At 45.0% G+C, this 16,053-nt stretch overlaps 1 protein-coding gene across 6 annotated transcripts in view; it reads left to right on the top strand.

The window, feature by feature from the left end:
• IL1RAP (interleukin 1 receptor accessory protein) overlaps nucleotides 1–16,053 on the top strand; it is a 48,153-nt gene that overhangs the window by 28,166 nt on the left and 3,934 nt on the right. For 5 of the 6 annotated variants that reach the window (XM_071812649.1, XM_071812650.1, XM_065844868.2 and 2 more), the window contains exons 3-10: nucleotides 21–306; nucleotides 1,056–1,248; nucleotides 3,028–3,193; nucleotides 3,977–4,048; nucleotides 5,147–5,276; nucleotides 6,228–6,376; nucleotides 8,712–8,861; nucleotides 9,574–9,717. In XM_071812649.1, coding sequence (XP_071668750.1) covers nucleotides 21–306; nucleotides 1,056–1,248; nucleotides 3,028–3,193; nucleotides 3,977–4,048; nucleotides 5,147–5,276; nucleotides 6,228–6,376; nucleotides 8,712–8,861; nucleotides 9,574–9,717 — 1,290 coding nt within the window. Of the gene's footprint in view, nucleotides 1–20; nucleotides 307–1,055; nucleotides 1,249–3,027; nucleotides 3,194–3,976; nucleotides 4,049–5,146; nucleotides 5,277–6,227; nucleotides 6,377–8,711; nucleotides 8,862–9,573; nucleotides 9,718–12,397; nucleotides 15,756–16,053 lie in introns of those variants that run through there. The other variant, XM_071812653.1, reaches the window with a different exon arrangement.

Below are 16,053 nucleotides of genomic sequence, written 5' to 3'. Positions count from 1 at the left end.
TTTGTTCTTCCTGTTCGCAGAACGCTGTGATGACTGGGGTGTGGACACCATGAAGCAGATCCAGATTTATGATGGGGAACCTGCCAAGATCAAATGCCCACTTTTTGAGACCTTCTTGAAATACAACTATAGCACAGCCCATTCTGCTGGCTTAACCCTGATCTGGTACAGGATCGGGCAGGACCGGGATCTGGAGGAGCCCATTAATTTTCGTCTCCCAGACAATCACATCAGTAAGGAGAAAGACACCCTTTGGTTCTGGCCTGCTCTTCTCAATGATACAGGGAATTATACTTGCATGCTCAGGTAGGTTGTGCAGTGCAGCTTCTGCATGTCTTCAGCATAATCAAAGGACTTTCATGGAAGTGGTAAAATTACACTGCTAGCACCAGATCTTTCTGTAGGGAGAAGACCATTTACATAAGCATTAAAGGGAAAAGAATGTTGCAATTATAAGACCGCTCAGTACTGAGCCAATTTACATCGTAATAATGCTTGGAGCCTTGCAAACATTAATGAACATGCCTCTCTTTTCTAGCTGCAAGTGTCCATGAAAATGTTATTGCTGAGCCCATGGCAAAATCCACAGACACTATTAAGAAGTGGTCTGTATGTCTACAGTAAAAACAGCTACAGATGCAGGGGTAATGTTTTGACTGCATGCTAATTTGGCAAAGATTCATGAGATTCAGACTTCTAGGAAATTAAAAGTGTCTCTAAGTGTAGTACAAAATGAACATAGCATCTGCTATGCACCGAGTGCAAGAGCTCTTTTTGATCTTCCTCACGTTGTCTCTTTATTGTGTCTTTGACCCTATTATCTGCTTTACCAGCAGGGGAGTGGATCTTGCCTGTTAGTCATCTTTATAGGCTTTTCTGAGCTTGTGTGGCCATCTCTGGTGTTTTCTTTCCTATTTATAAATGAGTCAGCTAAGGCTGTATATGCCTCATCAGTGCTATGATGCTCATTATTGCAGATGTGATTTTTATTTCATTCCACTGTAACAGGAGAAAACAAGTTTCAACTAATCAGCCCTATCCTCCTCTCTCCTTAGAAATACCACTTACTGCAGCAAAGTTGCATTTCCCTTGGAGGTTGTTGCAAAAGACCCGCACTCTTGTGTGAGCCATTCAATAAAACCTACTGAGCAGATGTTCTACTTGGAGGAGGCCGATGAGAAGATCATCTGTCCAGATATTGATGGGTTTTACCCTGCTAGTGTAACACCAACTGTCAAGTGGTACTTCGTAAGAAGGACTTTTTGTCTTTGTTGTATCCAAAAAAACAATGGTTGGCATGAGAATCGTGGAGTTATACTTCAGTGTCTCCACAGCAATTAAGCTGTTAATGCAGCTTTACTAATTCGAAGAGCTTTGTTTCCACTGAGTTCAAGGATAAGACTACCCTTGGAGGAACTTGAATAAAATTGAGAGCTAACACTAGATTATTTTTTAGCAGCATGCATGAGTGGAGAATGCTCTAGCAGGGATTTAGGAGCTTCAGTTTAGCTGCTGGTGGTACACCTGACCTGCAACGTAAGCAAGGCATTATCTCCCTGCAAAGGAAACCGTGATTCATATTCCCTTTTCTGTAAAAACAAACAAACAAAAAACAAACACCACAACCCAAAACAAACAAACAAAACCAAACACCAGTTGCTAATGAAAATGGCATCCTTTCCAAAATCCTTTGAGGTCAGGAAATGAAGTTGTATATCAGGCCTCTGCAAGGACCATGGATGTTCTGTTTGACACAAACCAGCAAACCTCTTTCATGAAGATGGAGACACCCCTTCCCTGCCTGCTCTGATAATTGGGCTATTTCCAGCCATCCTTAAGCTCTTTCCTACAGAATTACTACTCAATTTTATTAAATTTTGACCTCAGGGTTTTTCTCTAGGTGGATGCCTTTAGTCAAGAGAGAATAAGAATTCTCAGGGGGCGTGCAGCCAGAGGCTTATGGGACTGAATTCTCTAACTGCTTACGAAGTGCTTTTTGATTTCTAAATAGAAGGTTCTATATCAGTGAACTTAATAATAAAGAAAGTTGGCAACAAATATATCTGATTTAAAAATAGATAAATGAAAATACTACCCCAAAAGAAAAAACAACAACAAAAATCTAAAACCCTTCAGGAAAAGCTTATGCTTTTATCGAAGAGGAGCAGTTTCACTCTAGTAGTTGAAATGTTTTACTTGTACCATTAATTGAAATTCACATCTCAACAATCAATTAGCAGAATGAAACAAAAAGCCCCATGGAAGTAATTTTTCAGGCAGCAAGTCATCTCATGCCTAATAAAAATCATTAAAAATGGTATATGACCCCTGCCTTAAACTGCCTGTGAGGATGTATCTGATTTGGAAATGCGCCATTCAGAAATAATCTCTTAGAAAGCGTGCACATCTTTGGGTTTTATGACAATCACGGTGTTATCTGCATAACCCCTTTCTGAAAAGGGATCTCTAGGTTGATACTTAGCAGAAGTTTCCTGCCTTGCCTGACAGAAAGAGAAGAATTATTAAGGTTTCTGTACTATAGATTTTCGTTAGCCAGTTGCCAATTTTGGGGCCTCAATCTCAACTGAAGTCACTCAGGGTAGCTTGATTAGTCCTGAAAGAGTTAGATATGCTGACATCAATGGGGGACATGTCCTTTAGCCATAGTATCAATTTGTGAATACATCATTATTTTCTTCCTCTCTCTTTTTACATTCCCTCTTTGCTAGAGGTGCTCACCTTGACTGCAAATGTACTTCTGGATCAGAGATGTCTCTTTTATAAAATTGTCTGTATTTAAGGTGGGGTAAAACTATTAGGGTTATCTGCTTCATCACCTCATTTTCAAGGTGAACATGCCAGTTTTTTTATTCCAACACGCTCAAAGTTCATGGTATTTAGGTCTGACCTGCATCACAATCCCAAGTATCATAGCCATAGTTTAAAAACAGATCTTTGTAGTAGCATTTAAACAAATATCTTTACTTTTGAGTCCTAAAACTCAACTGTTTTTCTGCCTGACTCCAGAACTGCAACTTGGTGCATAACTTCAATGAACGATACCCCCGAGGGCCCAAGTTTGTCATCGGCATTGTCCGCAGCATATATGAAGGGAATTACACTTGTATTGTGACATTCAAGGACCATGGAAGAACCTATAATCTCACCAGAACCATAAAGATGAAGGTGGTGGGTAAGAATGACTTTAAAATTTGTAAAATGCATGTGGATAACTGTAGAAGTGGTGAAAACAGCTAGAAGAGGCTGTTTATAGGATCCATTTGTGGTTGTGCTCGATATGCATTACCCAACTGATGTAGTATACTTTTGCTTGCTGGGGTCAGCCTTGTGTGTCTGTCCAGGACATGTTGCTCTGAAGGTTCTACCCACTACCATGTCAAATGTCCCAAGCACTACGGAGGGTGACCAGGCTTAGGCTGGTGAGGTGCAGCCCATGACATGGCCAGGGGTACCCTCTGCTGGCATGTGAGTGCATAACCCTGACATTCTTGATAATTTTTGACTCCTGTGCCCTTTGATTGATGTTGTTTGTGGGGTTGTCCCATTACAGCCATTCTGAGTCCCATGGCAATGGCTGCTTTAAGAGCTGAATTAAATACTTGTGACAGGAAATGATGTTTGTATCTTGTTTTTCAGAAGCAGCAATAAAAACAAACCGGTACAGGTTGTGTCTTTTGGGAGATCAGAGGGGTGTGGAGCTCTTCTGACGTGAAAGGCCCAAAAACTTGTTTCTAGAGTTACCTAATTTGGAGGAGCCTCAAAATCTGGGTCTGGCCCTGAGTTTGGGGACTAGGATTAGATTTCTCTTTGCATGGAACTCTGCAGCAGGATTGTATCACAAGTTAGATTGGGACATGTGCAGTGGGGTGTGAGGGCATCATGAGCGAGGCTGCAAGGACCCCAGGTCCTCATGGAGTCTGGGTCTCCATGGGGGGCTCTCTGTTCTTTCCCACAGGATCTCCAAAAAAGGCCTTGCCACCACAGTTCTCTTCTCCAAATGAGAAAGTTGTCTACGAACTCGAAGCAGGTAAAGTGCAATGCTCTCCGCCTGCTGTTGCTGCCCAGGCAGCCAGCCTGTGGGGACATGGGGACCAGCCAGGCACAGCAGCTCTCCCCTTCCACTGCATCCCTGGTGCTTTCCCTTGCAGAGCACATGAGTTGCTACAAGTTGCCTGGCAGACAGCATTGAGTGCCAGTTCTTTATGCCGGGATACGACAGCACAGCTTTCGAAGTTTATTTTTGCAAGCACAGATAAAGATAGATACTCAGGGACGGACATGCAGGACTGCAGAAGCAGATGAAACAGGGACCCTCGACTGTTTGGAGAAGTTCCTGTAGGACCTTGTCTCAGTCCCTGGCTGTGCTTTGCTCCAACCCTCCCTTGTTCAGTCTCTCAATGGCTTCAGCCTTCTGGCCACTTTTTGGCCGATTGCTTCCTAATTAATGAGAGCTCTCCTTTTGCTGGCCTCACATCACTGTGGGCTGGGGAACCACACCCCTTCCCCCACCCCATCTGTTTAGACTGATGGCTCTTTGAAGCAATTCCCTATCTTGAATCCCCGTTACATTGCTGTAATAAATGTGGTGCCAATGATGATGATTAGCAGTAGAGTTTTCACTTTAAAGCACAGCTTTTTTGGCTCAGAAAGTCAGACTTCTTCCATAGCCACTCTATAAGATAAAAACACAGGCTGATCACAAAGATATTCACACTCCTAAGCCTAACCTTGAGGGGAAGCTAAATGCCTGAACAAGTGTTCCCACACAAAAATGTTTTTTGGAGCTGGATCTTTCGCTTTATGGCATCTATGGCTTGTGCAGTGGGGATGATAAACACAGGGAAGTGGTTGGCATGGAGCATCTCCCTTTGGGTGGGTGACTTGGTGCAGTCAAGGAGCTTTTAACATATTTGAAAAGGCAGGATATTTTTTTCTATTTATTTTTCTGTCATAAATCAACATGTCTGGTGTGCTAAACTGTTATCAGATGTCTGAAGATGGATGTTGGCCTTATTCCCTGCTGAAGGGAGGCAGAGCTCAGGCTGGTAAGATCACTGGAAAGCACAAAAGCCAGGGTGATTCTGTTCCTGCTTTGCGATACCTCACTATGGTCCTTTCTTCCCAGGAGAGGACCTTGTTCTGCCCTGTGAGGTCTTCTTCACCTTTCTCAAGGATTCGCGGACTGAGGTGTGGTGGACCATAGATGGGAAAAGCACAGATGACATCATGGACCCCAAGATAAAAGTCACACAAAGGTAACATACTAATGTGAACCTTCGTTTGTATCTGACTCTCGTTTGGGTCCTGCAAATGGGTGTGAGCACAGACATGCGATAGTTCTGTTTTCCTTTGCAAGGGAGTGTGGAGTCTCCTGTGTCCCCGTTAATCAGAAATTCCTGTGTCTGCACCATGCCGTGTTGAACACCAGGAGCTCTAGGGAGGAGGCCTCCAGACCTCAACAGCATCTCATCTTACAGAAGTTTTTGAGGGAGCTTTGTTTACCAGTTCACATCGTCACTTGTTTAGGTTCTGGCAGTGGTGCCAGTGGCTGGTGCTCTTGTCAGACTTCTAAACCAGGGGCAGACACAGTTTTATTTAGAGAAGTGTTCCCAAATAGCATAAGTGATAAAAATGTTTGAAAAAACAGAGGCTGAAAAGAAAAATGTAATATTATATTTAGTATTGATTAGAAGGAATAGACATTCAATTAGATGAAGAAACCCAAATGAGGTTCAGAGTCCCATTTGCTGAGTGTCAAGGGCAGTCGCTACCCCAATCAGTTTGCAAACCTATGTAGAAAAAGGAAATACTATTATCCCCATTTTGCAGATGATCAATTCAAGCAGCGAGAGACAAAGTGACTCATCCAGGATTGCCCAGGGAATGTGACTTGGCCTCTGAAGTCTGAGTTACTGAGATCTTGTTGCTTTGTAGGCAAAAACTTCCTTTATCTGTAAAATGCAATGTGACACAGCTGCAGTATGAGAAAATTATGAATGGCAAAATAAATACTAAGAAAAAACAGATAAAGAAACAGCTGCAGCTGTATTAAAATCTGAAGTCTTATTGATTTATAAATATCAGCTTAGGTGTTTTTTGGGGTTTTTGTTTAGAGAGTCAGGTTATATCAGGGAAAGGACTATTTGTCACTAAGAACCTGCTGCATATCGTTTCACATATGTAATGCCCTAGTTTTTCTTTTACAGTGAAATTACTAGAGCTTTTGAAGACAAAACTATCATAAGAACTCTAACAGTTGCAAAAGCCACACCAGAGGACTTGAAACGGAATTATACTTGCTATGCCAGAAATGCCAGAGGCGAGGACCATAGCCAGGCCGTAGTGCACATGAAAGGTAAAAGACTTGCAGAGCATGGATGTGAGATGAGGCTTGCTTAAACGTGGCTGTCGGTCCTGCTTTTAGCCTTGCCCTGAAAAACAGTACAGGAACAAATAATTCCGTCAGGCCTTTTTCCCCAACACACACTATTCTCTCTACACTGCTGTATTATTGCTGTCATACTGCACCACTACTTGGAGACAGAGAGCAAAGGATGTGAGTCATAGGCACCCTAACCGTGGTGAAGTGCCTGAGGAGAGAAACGGGTAGATAGACCTCTTGTTCTCATCCCATCTGTGTACCACAACTGAAGCAGACCCGAGGGGACAGGGTGCTTGAAATGATGTTAGGTTACTCGATTGTGTGAGGGTTTTGCGTGATGCAGCAGCCACTGGTTGTCATTCTCCAGAAGGCAGACTGAACTTGCTGACGTTGCTCAAGGAGTGAGACAGTCTAACCACAACTCTCAGTCGTTTTATTCCTTGCTGCCATGACACTCCAGTCTAGATACAGCCACCTCAGCATGGAGGTATGGACTGATCCAGTCCCGTTGAGTTTTTTTCCTACATCTTTCTTGCGTCAAAGATTTTGCTCACATTTCTCAGACCCACCTCTCAGTAATAAGAACTGAGCCTTCACTATACATATGTGATGTTTCCTGATTGAGGTGGATATTTCTCTTGTCAACCTCATCTAGAGCTTCAATACCTGCTTGCTGTAGGTCAGACCTTCCCTCTCCCATGAGGAATGCTGCCCTACCTTGTGTAGCCCATGCCAGACACCTCTTTCCCCCCACTCTGCCCTCTTAAAATGGGAAGGATCGCAGAGTCCTTTCCTGGACGAGCTCTTTCTCTTCCTTCTTGGTACTTATCCTCCTGCCTTCTTAGTCCCATTCCATTGAGACAAACCTTTTCTAGATCACTGGGAAGGATCGATAGACCAAACACACAACTGACAAAGGCTGGAACCATCTGCCAGTGTGTTCATCCTACATACATAATTCTTCAGGGATGATAACGTTTGTACATGTAGCAGAAGCGAATCTAAAATCTTCAGGTTCTTTCTCTATACAGCAGTACCACCTAAATGCTGGTTTTTAGTAGACTGATCTGTATTATCTTCTCTCTCCCTCCCTCATTGGCTCTTGGACAGTTGAGTGGGTTTGCTCAGAGCAGATCTGATTACTCATCACCCCTCTTTCATGCTCTCTTCATAGCAAAATCCAAGAACCCTCCGCAACCACTGCTGGCAGAGCAACCTTCAACTAAGCTCACTGCAGACCATCCCACTGTGCATAGGAACATCAAATATGCCAGAACCTAACCCCTCAGCACTTATCTTCCAGTTTTTAGCAAGTATCTATATATGTTGGCTCCAACTCTTTCATTACATTAGGTTATATACATTTCCTGCTTTTTCTGGATGATTTCCCTCTCCTTTTCATGTACTTCTGCTGCTCATTACCTAATGAAAGTTGTTAAATTGTTTCAATTTTCTTTTTTTTTGTAATTCAGTTTCTAGTAAAATCTTGGAATTTGCTGATATTTCTACTCACTGTTGTTCTTTCATCATGCAGTTTGCCAGTGTGCATGTCAGCTGTTACCTGAATCGCCACAAAAAGAGAGTTGCCCAGGGATACAGTTAGAAGAGTTATTTTCTGTCCTTAATACAAAGAAGCAGCAGTGGTGTGACAGACACTGTATGAGTTGGAGGGGGATGGGGCTGTGATGTTCTGGCTTGATGTTGATAGGTTGTTCTATTTGTTTGCAAGCATTTCAGCTTTTCTGTAAGGAACTATGATTCTTCTTTCCTGGTAGAAAACAATCAGGCCATGGCCAGTTATATCCTTGCTGTCAGTCTGGGGCAAACCACAAGAACTATGTGTGTTTAGGGAGGGAAAATGGCCATTGCCTTTATTTTGTTGCAGGTGAGCTTTGGTTGGCTATCCTAGAAGTAAATGCTGTTGTGTTGCCCTAAGAGTTTACATATACTGCTGAGAAGGTCACATTCATGAGCTGGCTTTGGACTGTGCGGGTGGTTCCCATCAATAGGTTATTCTACCATCTGGCTGCTCCCAGGGTCTTGCTTAGAGACAGAAGTCAAGCCTGTGCTTTGAGTTGCTCTGCCAGCCCAGCCAGACCTAGTAACCCAGAATGGGGACTCCAGGTTGGCCAACCATCACGTGTCCTGCCAGAAAAGCCTTGGCTTGGCCACCCTCCTCTGAAGGGCCAGCTTGGCTCCTGGCTGTTCCTCTGTTATGTTTGGCTGCATGTGACACAAGCTTGTTTCTGCTTAGCTGAAAGCTCAACCTGTTTGGTAAACCAGATCCCCTCTTTCTTTTTGAACCCAGTTGTAGCACCGAAGTACACCGTGGAGCTGGCCTGTGGACTGGGGGCAACCATCCTGCTCGTTGTGGTGCTGATAGTCATCTATCACGCTTATTGGCTTGAAATGGTCCTCTTCTATCGGGCTCATTTTGGAACAGATGAAACCATCCTAGGTAAGGACTTAAAGGACTTATATTTATTTTATCCTGCTACAGGCCAGACCTTTCATGGGCAAGATAAGTCATCGAGTTTCAGTAAGTCCCTGATTTCTCTAGTGACTCTGTGTAAGGATTTACAAATCCAGGGTGGTTTGCTTTAACATGTGGGAAGGCATCCAAAAGGATGGATATGGAAGTCACTCTTTTGTCCTCAGTTCTTTCACAGCTTCCATGTTACTGGGAGTTCATCTCTTGGGACTCTGAGCTGAGATTTCTTCCTCTGTAGCATGAGGAGGGTGTTTGAGCTCTCACAGTTTGTGGTGTGAACCTGCCAAGGGACTGTGGTGGCTCTTGGAAGGTGTAGGCAGGGTACAAGTCTCTGTCTGGTGGGACTGCTCATGTGGATAGACAGCAATGAGGAGAAGCAATGTCAGAGATGTCAAAAGACAAAAGGACACTGGACAGAATGGCTTGACCATCTTGCTGTGATCTCATGCCTTCAGAGAGCCAGCAGGGTCTCGGTACCTTCATGTTCAGGCTGGGTAGTCAAAGAGGCAGTGCTTCTGTCTTGTAACTATAGAAATCAATGCGTCTCAACCTGCGGTGCCTGGGCTCAAAGCGAGCCCTCGTATCTGCTTTTCCCGGGAAGCAAGTCGAAGGCTCAGCATGTGCAGTATCACAATTGTCTCTTCTGCCATTTGTGTTTCTCTGTGCTCCCAATGCTCAGACGGGAAGGAGTACGATGTGTACGTGTCCTACGCACGCAACGCGGAGGAGGAGGAATTTGTGCTGCTGACACTGCGGGGAGTCTTGGAGAATGAGTTTGGGTACAAACTGTGTATCTTTGACAGAGACAGCCTCCCTGGGGGAAGTGAGTATTTCACAGAGGGCTGCGTTCCATGTGCAACCTCTCTTTGTTGTTCTTTGAGGTACTGATAATTGATAGGAACTGACCTATCCAGATTAACTTTATCCTTTGTTTTTGTTTTTGTTTTTTTTTCTCATTTGCATAAACACATTCTTGTTGGTATCTTCTGATGGTTTTGCTTCATGTGACGACGTCACAGATGCTCCAGACCACCAAAAAGGCTGCGGTGGGCAAGTGGTGGTGGTTGGTCATTTGAGTTGCTCCCCACAGGAGTGAGGTGCAGAAGTGATTGATGTATCAACATGAGGGAACTGGACCACTGACCTTCATGCAAACCCTCTGAGCTGCCTTAAGAAAGGGGATAAAGGCAAGGCTAGAAAGAAAAGAGGCAGGGGGAGTGAGTGTGATCCTGGACCAGACTGATAGTTCACAGCAAGGTAATTGTGAGTGTCTAAAACCCAGGAGTGTCTGCTGCATGGAGGTGTGGAGAGCACTGTGCCAACATCACTGAGAAGATCACATGCCCTCCCAGAAGGCCTCCCACTCACCCTAATTTATTATAGTGTCTGTGTCTAACATACCATACAATTAAGTTGCTACGATTAAGAGTACTCTGTTGTAGGTAGCGAGACTCTTCACTAAAATGTAATTTTTTTTTCATGGTTTCAAGCTAAAACATACAAGGTTCTGGCCACAGTGTCTGCTGGAGGGATGCAGGGAATCACTAAGAATGGAAACTCTCCAGATATGCATATGGTCACAGAGGTGCCACAGCAAGGGCACAAATCTAGCCAACACTCCTGTGTCCTGGGGGTGAGTGGGCTGTATGATCCCTGATGCCTACTGAAAGTTCAAAACCGGAACTTCTGCCCATGCATACCACCCCACTTTGAATTCACAGGCTTTGGGTCAGGATGCCATTGATGACAGAACCTGGGCTGATAAAGTCCATTGGGGTCTCTTTTGGGTAGGACAAGAGGGACTGTTGGAGTCCCAGTCCAGCTGCGTGACAGAGGGAGCAGAATCAGTCTGGGGTCATCTGTTTCTGTCTCCTAGATTGTTGCTAGGACACAGCACATGTAAGTTTGAGGGCAAATAAATACATGTGCCTCAGGGGACAGGGTTACAGCTGCAGTTCTGGTGCTGTTCCTTTTAGGGAGAGCCTGAATGACATGGCAGGGCACCCTCCAGCCTCTCTTTGCTTGATGCCAGCACCAGGCTCGTAGGAGGTTTGCTGTGAGCTTTTCTCACCAGTTGTTCCTCAAGACAAACATCTCACTCCTGTTCTCTCTGCTGCTTCTTGCCATCCTTCCCCTCATTTTCCTTCCAGCACAGCTCTCCTGGGCTCCCTGCCCTTCACCCATCCCCACTCACCGTGGCCATCACTGCCAGCCTCAACCCAGCACCAGCCTTCCAGAGCACTGCCTGGGTGGCTTGTCATTGCACAGCCCTTTGCAACACTTCTGGGGCTTCCCCATTGCTGCTTAGCTTGGGATTTGACTAATGTCCTTCTTGGGGAAGCACAGCGGGTATAGGGAACAGCTTTTGGCAGCTGGTGTCATGCCTCCAGAGTGTGCATCTGTGTTACAGGTAGAGAGTTATGTTGTCCTTGATGAAGAAACAGTGAGAGATGGATTATCCTCTGAGTTTGCTGACAGGAACTAACCAAATGTGCTTGACAGCTAAATGAAGTTTCCTGTCAGCGTTATTTTGTTCTCCATTGCATTTTCTGGCCAGTCAAGAGCGTTGCCTTGTCAATGAAGGGTGGGAGATCCTGCAGCAGAGAGTGCAAGCGCTGGGATTCACACTTACAAGGAATTTTCACATTAATTACGGAAAGGTACCTAAGGACAGTCTACCTGTAGATGTTAGAAAATTAAAGAGGATCCACAGTTGCTATGACATGTCTCCAGCTCAAAGGGTGTCACTTTTGGGACACTTCATTACAAGTCCTCAGAGCAGTTTACTTGTCATTTCTGGAAACACTCAAATCTACTTTCATTGATGACATCAACAGGATGAGTAACAGGAGTTGGGATGGTAATATTTCCAAAGCAAATTAACCCATGAGGATGCTCAGGGAGGATGTAGATACTTATTGTGTGTGTTTGGTGTGGGGAAACTGAGGCGAGAGGAGTGAAGGAATGACCCAGAGTCATTCTGGACATCTGCCAGAGGAGGATGTAAGTATAGGCATTCAGACTTCCCAGCGCCTTTTCAGGCTGAGTCTTTTCCTTGAGGTCATGTGTTGTCCGCCTGGCAATTTTCCTGCTTAGCTCCAAAGAGCCTCTTTTTTCACTCTCACCAGAAGGAAGCTAAATCGCAGCCTATCAGAGCATCCCTCTTGGCTATTTGGCATCCTCACAGCCTTGGGTGGTGTCTTTGCCTCGTAGTACAGTGCCTTTTAGATGTAGCTACCTCAGGCATCATGGGAGGATGAAACATCTGTAGGCAGCCTGGGGCTGTGAGTAGAAGATGTCATTGTATGGGGCGGTGGGTACCAGCTGTGGTGTAGGAGGCCCTGTGTGGAGTCAGTTTCAGGGTTAGGAAGCACCAGTATGGTCTCTAGAGAGGGCCTCCAAGAGACTTTATCGTCCTTTTCAAGAGACACATGGTGTCATGGCAGCAGCTCACCAATACGTTCTTGGCCATCACTAACTGCCTTAATGTTTCTTTCTCCCAGTTGTCACAGACGAAACCCTGAGCTTCATCCAGAAAAGCCGACGTCTGCTTGTTGTCCTGAGCCCCAACTACGTCTTGCAGGGGACACAAGCCCTGCTGGAGCTCAAGGCTGGTCTAGAGAATATGGCCTCCAAGGGCAACATCAAAGTCATTCTAGTGCAGTACAAAGCCATCAAGAAGAGCGAAGTGAAGGAGCTGAAGCAGGCCAAAGCGGCCTTGACTGTCATTAAATGGAAAGGCGAGAAATCCAAGTTCCCAAACAGCAGTTTCTGGAAGCAGCTGCAGGTGGAAATGCCAGTGAAAAAAAAAAGCAGGAGTTTGAGCCTTGATGGGCTCATACATATGCCTGAAAAATGTTTAACACCAAAACAAAACAAACCCCCCAAATCCACAAGTTAGGCCAGGGAGTGGGAAGGAACTCAGGGTTTTTGCCATGAAGGACTGTGTCCCAAGCATTTCAGAGGACAGTCGTGCCTCCCTGCAGCTTTTCTACTGCCCTGGTAGCAGAGAGACCAAAGATGCATACACCTCCTCTCTGCAAATGCACATCCTTGTCATCAACCGCACAAGCCCTGGGTTCAGGGTCTATCTAATCTGGGCTATCCTGGTGAGATGCAGCCAGCACCTTATGATAGCGTGGTGTCTGTATAGGCCAGTAGCCCTAATTCCTATGGGACCTTTGTTAGCATCTGGGACAGAGCGCCTTTCCTCTCCTAAATGGCTCCACTCCTTCCTGGTTGTTGGTCCCAGTCACAGAGGCTGTGGAACAGTTTGAAAGGTGGCTCCAGTATAGAGCCTTTCATACCTGTCCCAGCTATGTAGTCCTTATCATTTAGGTTTCTGCTTCAGTGGGGGTAGCATAGACTCTTGAGGCTTCTCATCTTTGCTCTCCACATTTCTGTAGAATCAAGTACATTCTGATAGTTTGGCAATGTGAAATGGCTGTTATTTGTATTGTAGCATTTCTACTAATAAGTGGTGAGTCCTTGGGACTCTGCAGTCTCCCAAGTACCCCAGACCCTTCAGGGCTGTAATGCTCGTAATCCAAGGAAAATATCTCATTAGTACAGGCCATGGAGCATGTCTGAGAGATGTTTCTTTGTAATGCAAACTCAGGGACTTCACAAGCACTGCAAAGAACCCCAATTTACTACTGAACCTGCCTACTTTCTCTGTGCTGCTGGGTGGGGGAAAGCACCATGCAAGGTGCTGCCAAGGCCTCTGGAATGACACTGGATGTATGTCCAGCTCCCCAGATGACCCAACAAACTTATTTGAACTTATTAAAAACTACTAGCTCTGTCCAGCTGGGTAAGACTATGAAGAAAAGATGAGAGAGTTGGGGCTGTTCAGCCTACCAAAGAAAAGGCTCTGAAGAGACCTTATTTTGAACTTTCAGTACTAAAAGAGGGCTTATAAGAAAGATAGGGACAGACTTTTTTGTAGGGCCTGTTGTGATAGGACAAGGGGTAGTTCAGGGCTCAGGTTTAAACTAGCCTTGGCCATGCTGTTTCCAGCCCAGACCTGCAGAGCAGAGGTTGTATCTCAGCTTCTGCAACCTTTGCACAAAATGGAAATTACAAAAACACTGAGTACCAGTCCTAGATTTAATGGAGGCAGCAGGCGTAGGAGAGGATCTGGTGAGTTAAACTTTTGCAAACAGGCTTTTCAGACCAAGGAGGGGAGTGTCCATTCCCTTGTAGCACAGACCAAAGCATAGCAGGATTCTGGCATTGACCAGTACTGTTGTTCACAATGTTTTCACATAAAATTACAAGCTCTGGAGGTGTCTCCATATTCCTGTAGCTCCCAATGCAAGGGCCTGCCTCCTTCATTGTGGAGTTTAGTATTACGCACACTAAGTGCATGCTCCTGAGTCACCTCTGACGCATGCTTTCGCTCTGTTAGTGTCAAGTGGGTAAAGCATAACCATTCATAATGGCATTAAAAAGGCACTACAAATTGGAATCTCTGCACTATTCCCCCAGCTGAGCCGGAAGGTTCAAGGGCATCCCAGTAAACAGCCCAGCTTTAAAGGTGTGGGGTTGAATCCTGGCATCAGCAAAACCTCTTGCTCTTAGTATAGTGTGATTAATAACATTATTCCATGGCAGTGGGGAGCCACAGCTACCCATGCCGTTGGATAGGTACTGTACAAATGTGGAACAAAAAAAGCTGCTTTCTCACCACCTTCTTAATCCTCCGGCCCCAAGTAAGCCGTGCTCTAAGCCGGTAAAATTGCAGACATCTTTGCTGAAAGCAGAGGAGCTCTTCATCTGCTCAGAGGTGCTCAAAACCTTTGCTGTTACGAGGTTTTCTACTGTGGCTGGCTGTGGAGGAGCAGAGCTGCTTCCATTACTCCAGAAAGCTTCATTTGTATGAGATAGTTCCCAAAACCATGTTCAGCTTTGTGAAGCCATCACAGCTGTGTCATTTTGCCCAGCTTCACCTTTTCGTTTGTGTTTTCAGCATTCTTGTAATCAGCTGCCAGATCTGCAGGCAGAGGGAAGGCCCTGAGGCCAAAGCAGAATTGTGTTAGACTCCAATTTAATTTTTTAAAAATTGACTCGAAAATACGCATAAATTCAATTAACATCCCAGACCTCACCACAACACATCTCACTTTTGGCTGAGGTACCAAGAGAACTTCTGCTGATGCTTTAGTTAGTCTGATTATTTTAGGGAGTTAAATCTACCGTATTTATTTTGCTGATTTTATTTGATGAGTTTTCCAAACAGACAATGGACCAGGACCTTCTCTGGCATACATTGCAGTGGCCATTGGTGCCATTGCAACCCCAGAACAGGATTGCGGAGAGACAACAGCAGAGCACCCAAAAAAGGCGTGATGGTTTCAAGGGGGCTCGAGAGGTCCAGAGAGAGCAATGTGGAAGGAATAGCGCTGGAACGGGCTTTGCTCCCCTGGGAGCTTTACCACTGGCTTTGCTGGGAGCTGTCAGGCCAGGGGTGAACCCCAGTCCCAGCTGTAGCACAGATCTGCAAAGCAGCTCAAACACACCTGCCATTTCATCCTATGCCACATGTGGTTTCCATCATGGGATTCTGTCACAGCATCTGTCTAGTTCAGTTGATTCATTTGGGTTTCTGTGCTCTAACCTAACATTTATCAATATGCAGCTCATACAAAGTTCCTCATTGTTATTTCATGGGGAAACAGTGTGGCACAAATTGGAAAAAAAAATCTTCCCTCCCTGTGCCATTTGATGTTGTACAGCTGTTCCAGAGTTTTCCCTTCTCTTTTCTGTATGTTTTTTTTTGCCTTTGTGTTATTTGGTCTGTGAAGTGTCAGTATTATTTTATTTTGCTGTTCAATAAAACATTTTCACTTTTGCATTTCAGTCCTTGTGCATTTCTCATAAGTATCATTTCCCCCCCCATTATGTCTGCAAAAGGCTGTTAAAGAAAGATGACTGTGTGTATTCCAAGTATCAAGATCATCTGGGGACACCTTCTTAGAGGGGGGCATTTTCCTGGTTGTTTCATGGTGTGCCTGCAGAGATCCTGAGACACCACTGCTGCTGCCAGGGCCATTCAGGCAGAAACACAGTGACATGCAACATTCAGATGTCACCGAGGAGTGGATACGCACACATGGAGAGTCTCTGACCTGAAGAGTACTCATTCGGTAATCACAGG

Source organism: Patagioenas fasciata, chromosome 9 (assembly GCF_037038585.1).
Source record: "Patagioenas fasciata isolate bPatFas1 chromosome 9, bPatFas1.hap1, whole genome shotgun sequence".
Classification (NCBI taxonomy): Eukaryota; Metazoa; Chordata; class Aves; order Columbiformes; family Columbidae; genus Patagioenas; species Patagioenas fasciata.
This window is presented reverse-complemented; position numbering and strand designations above follow the sequence as displayed.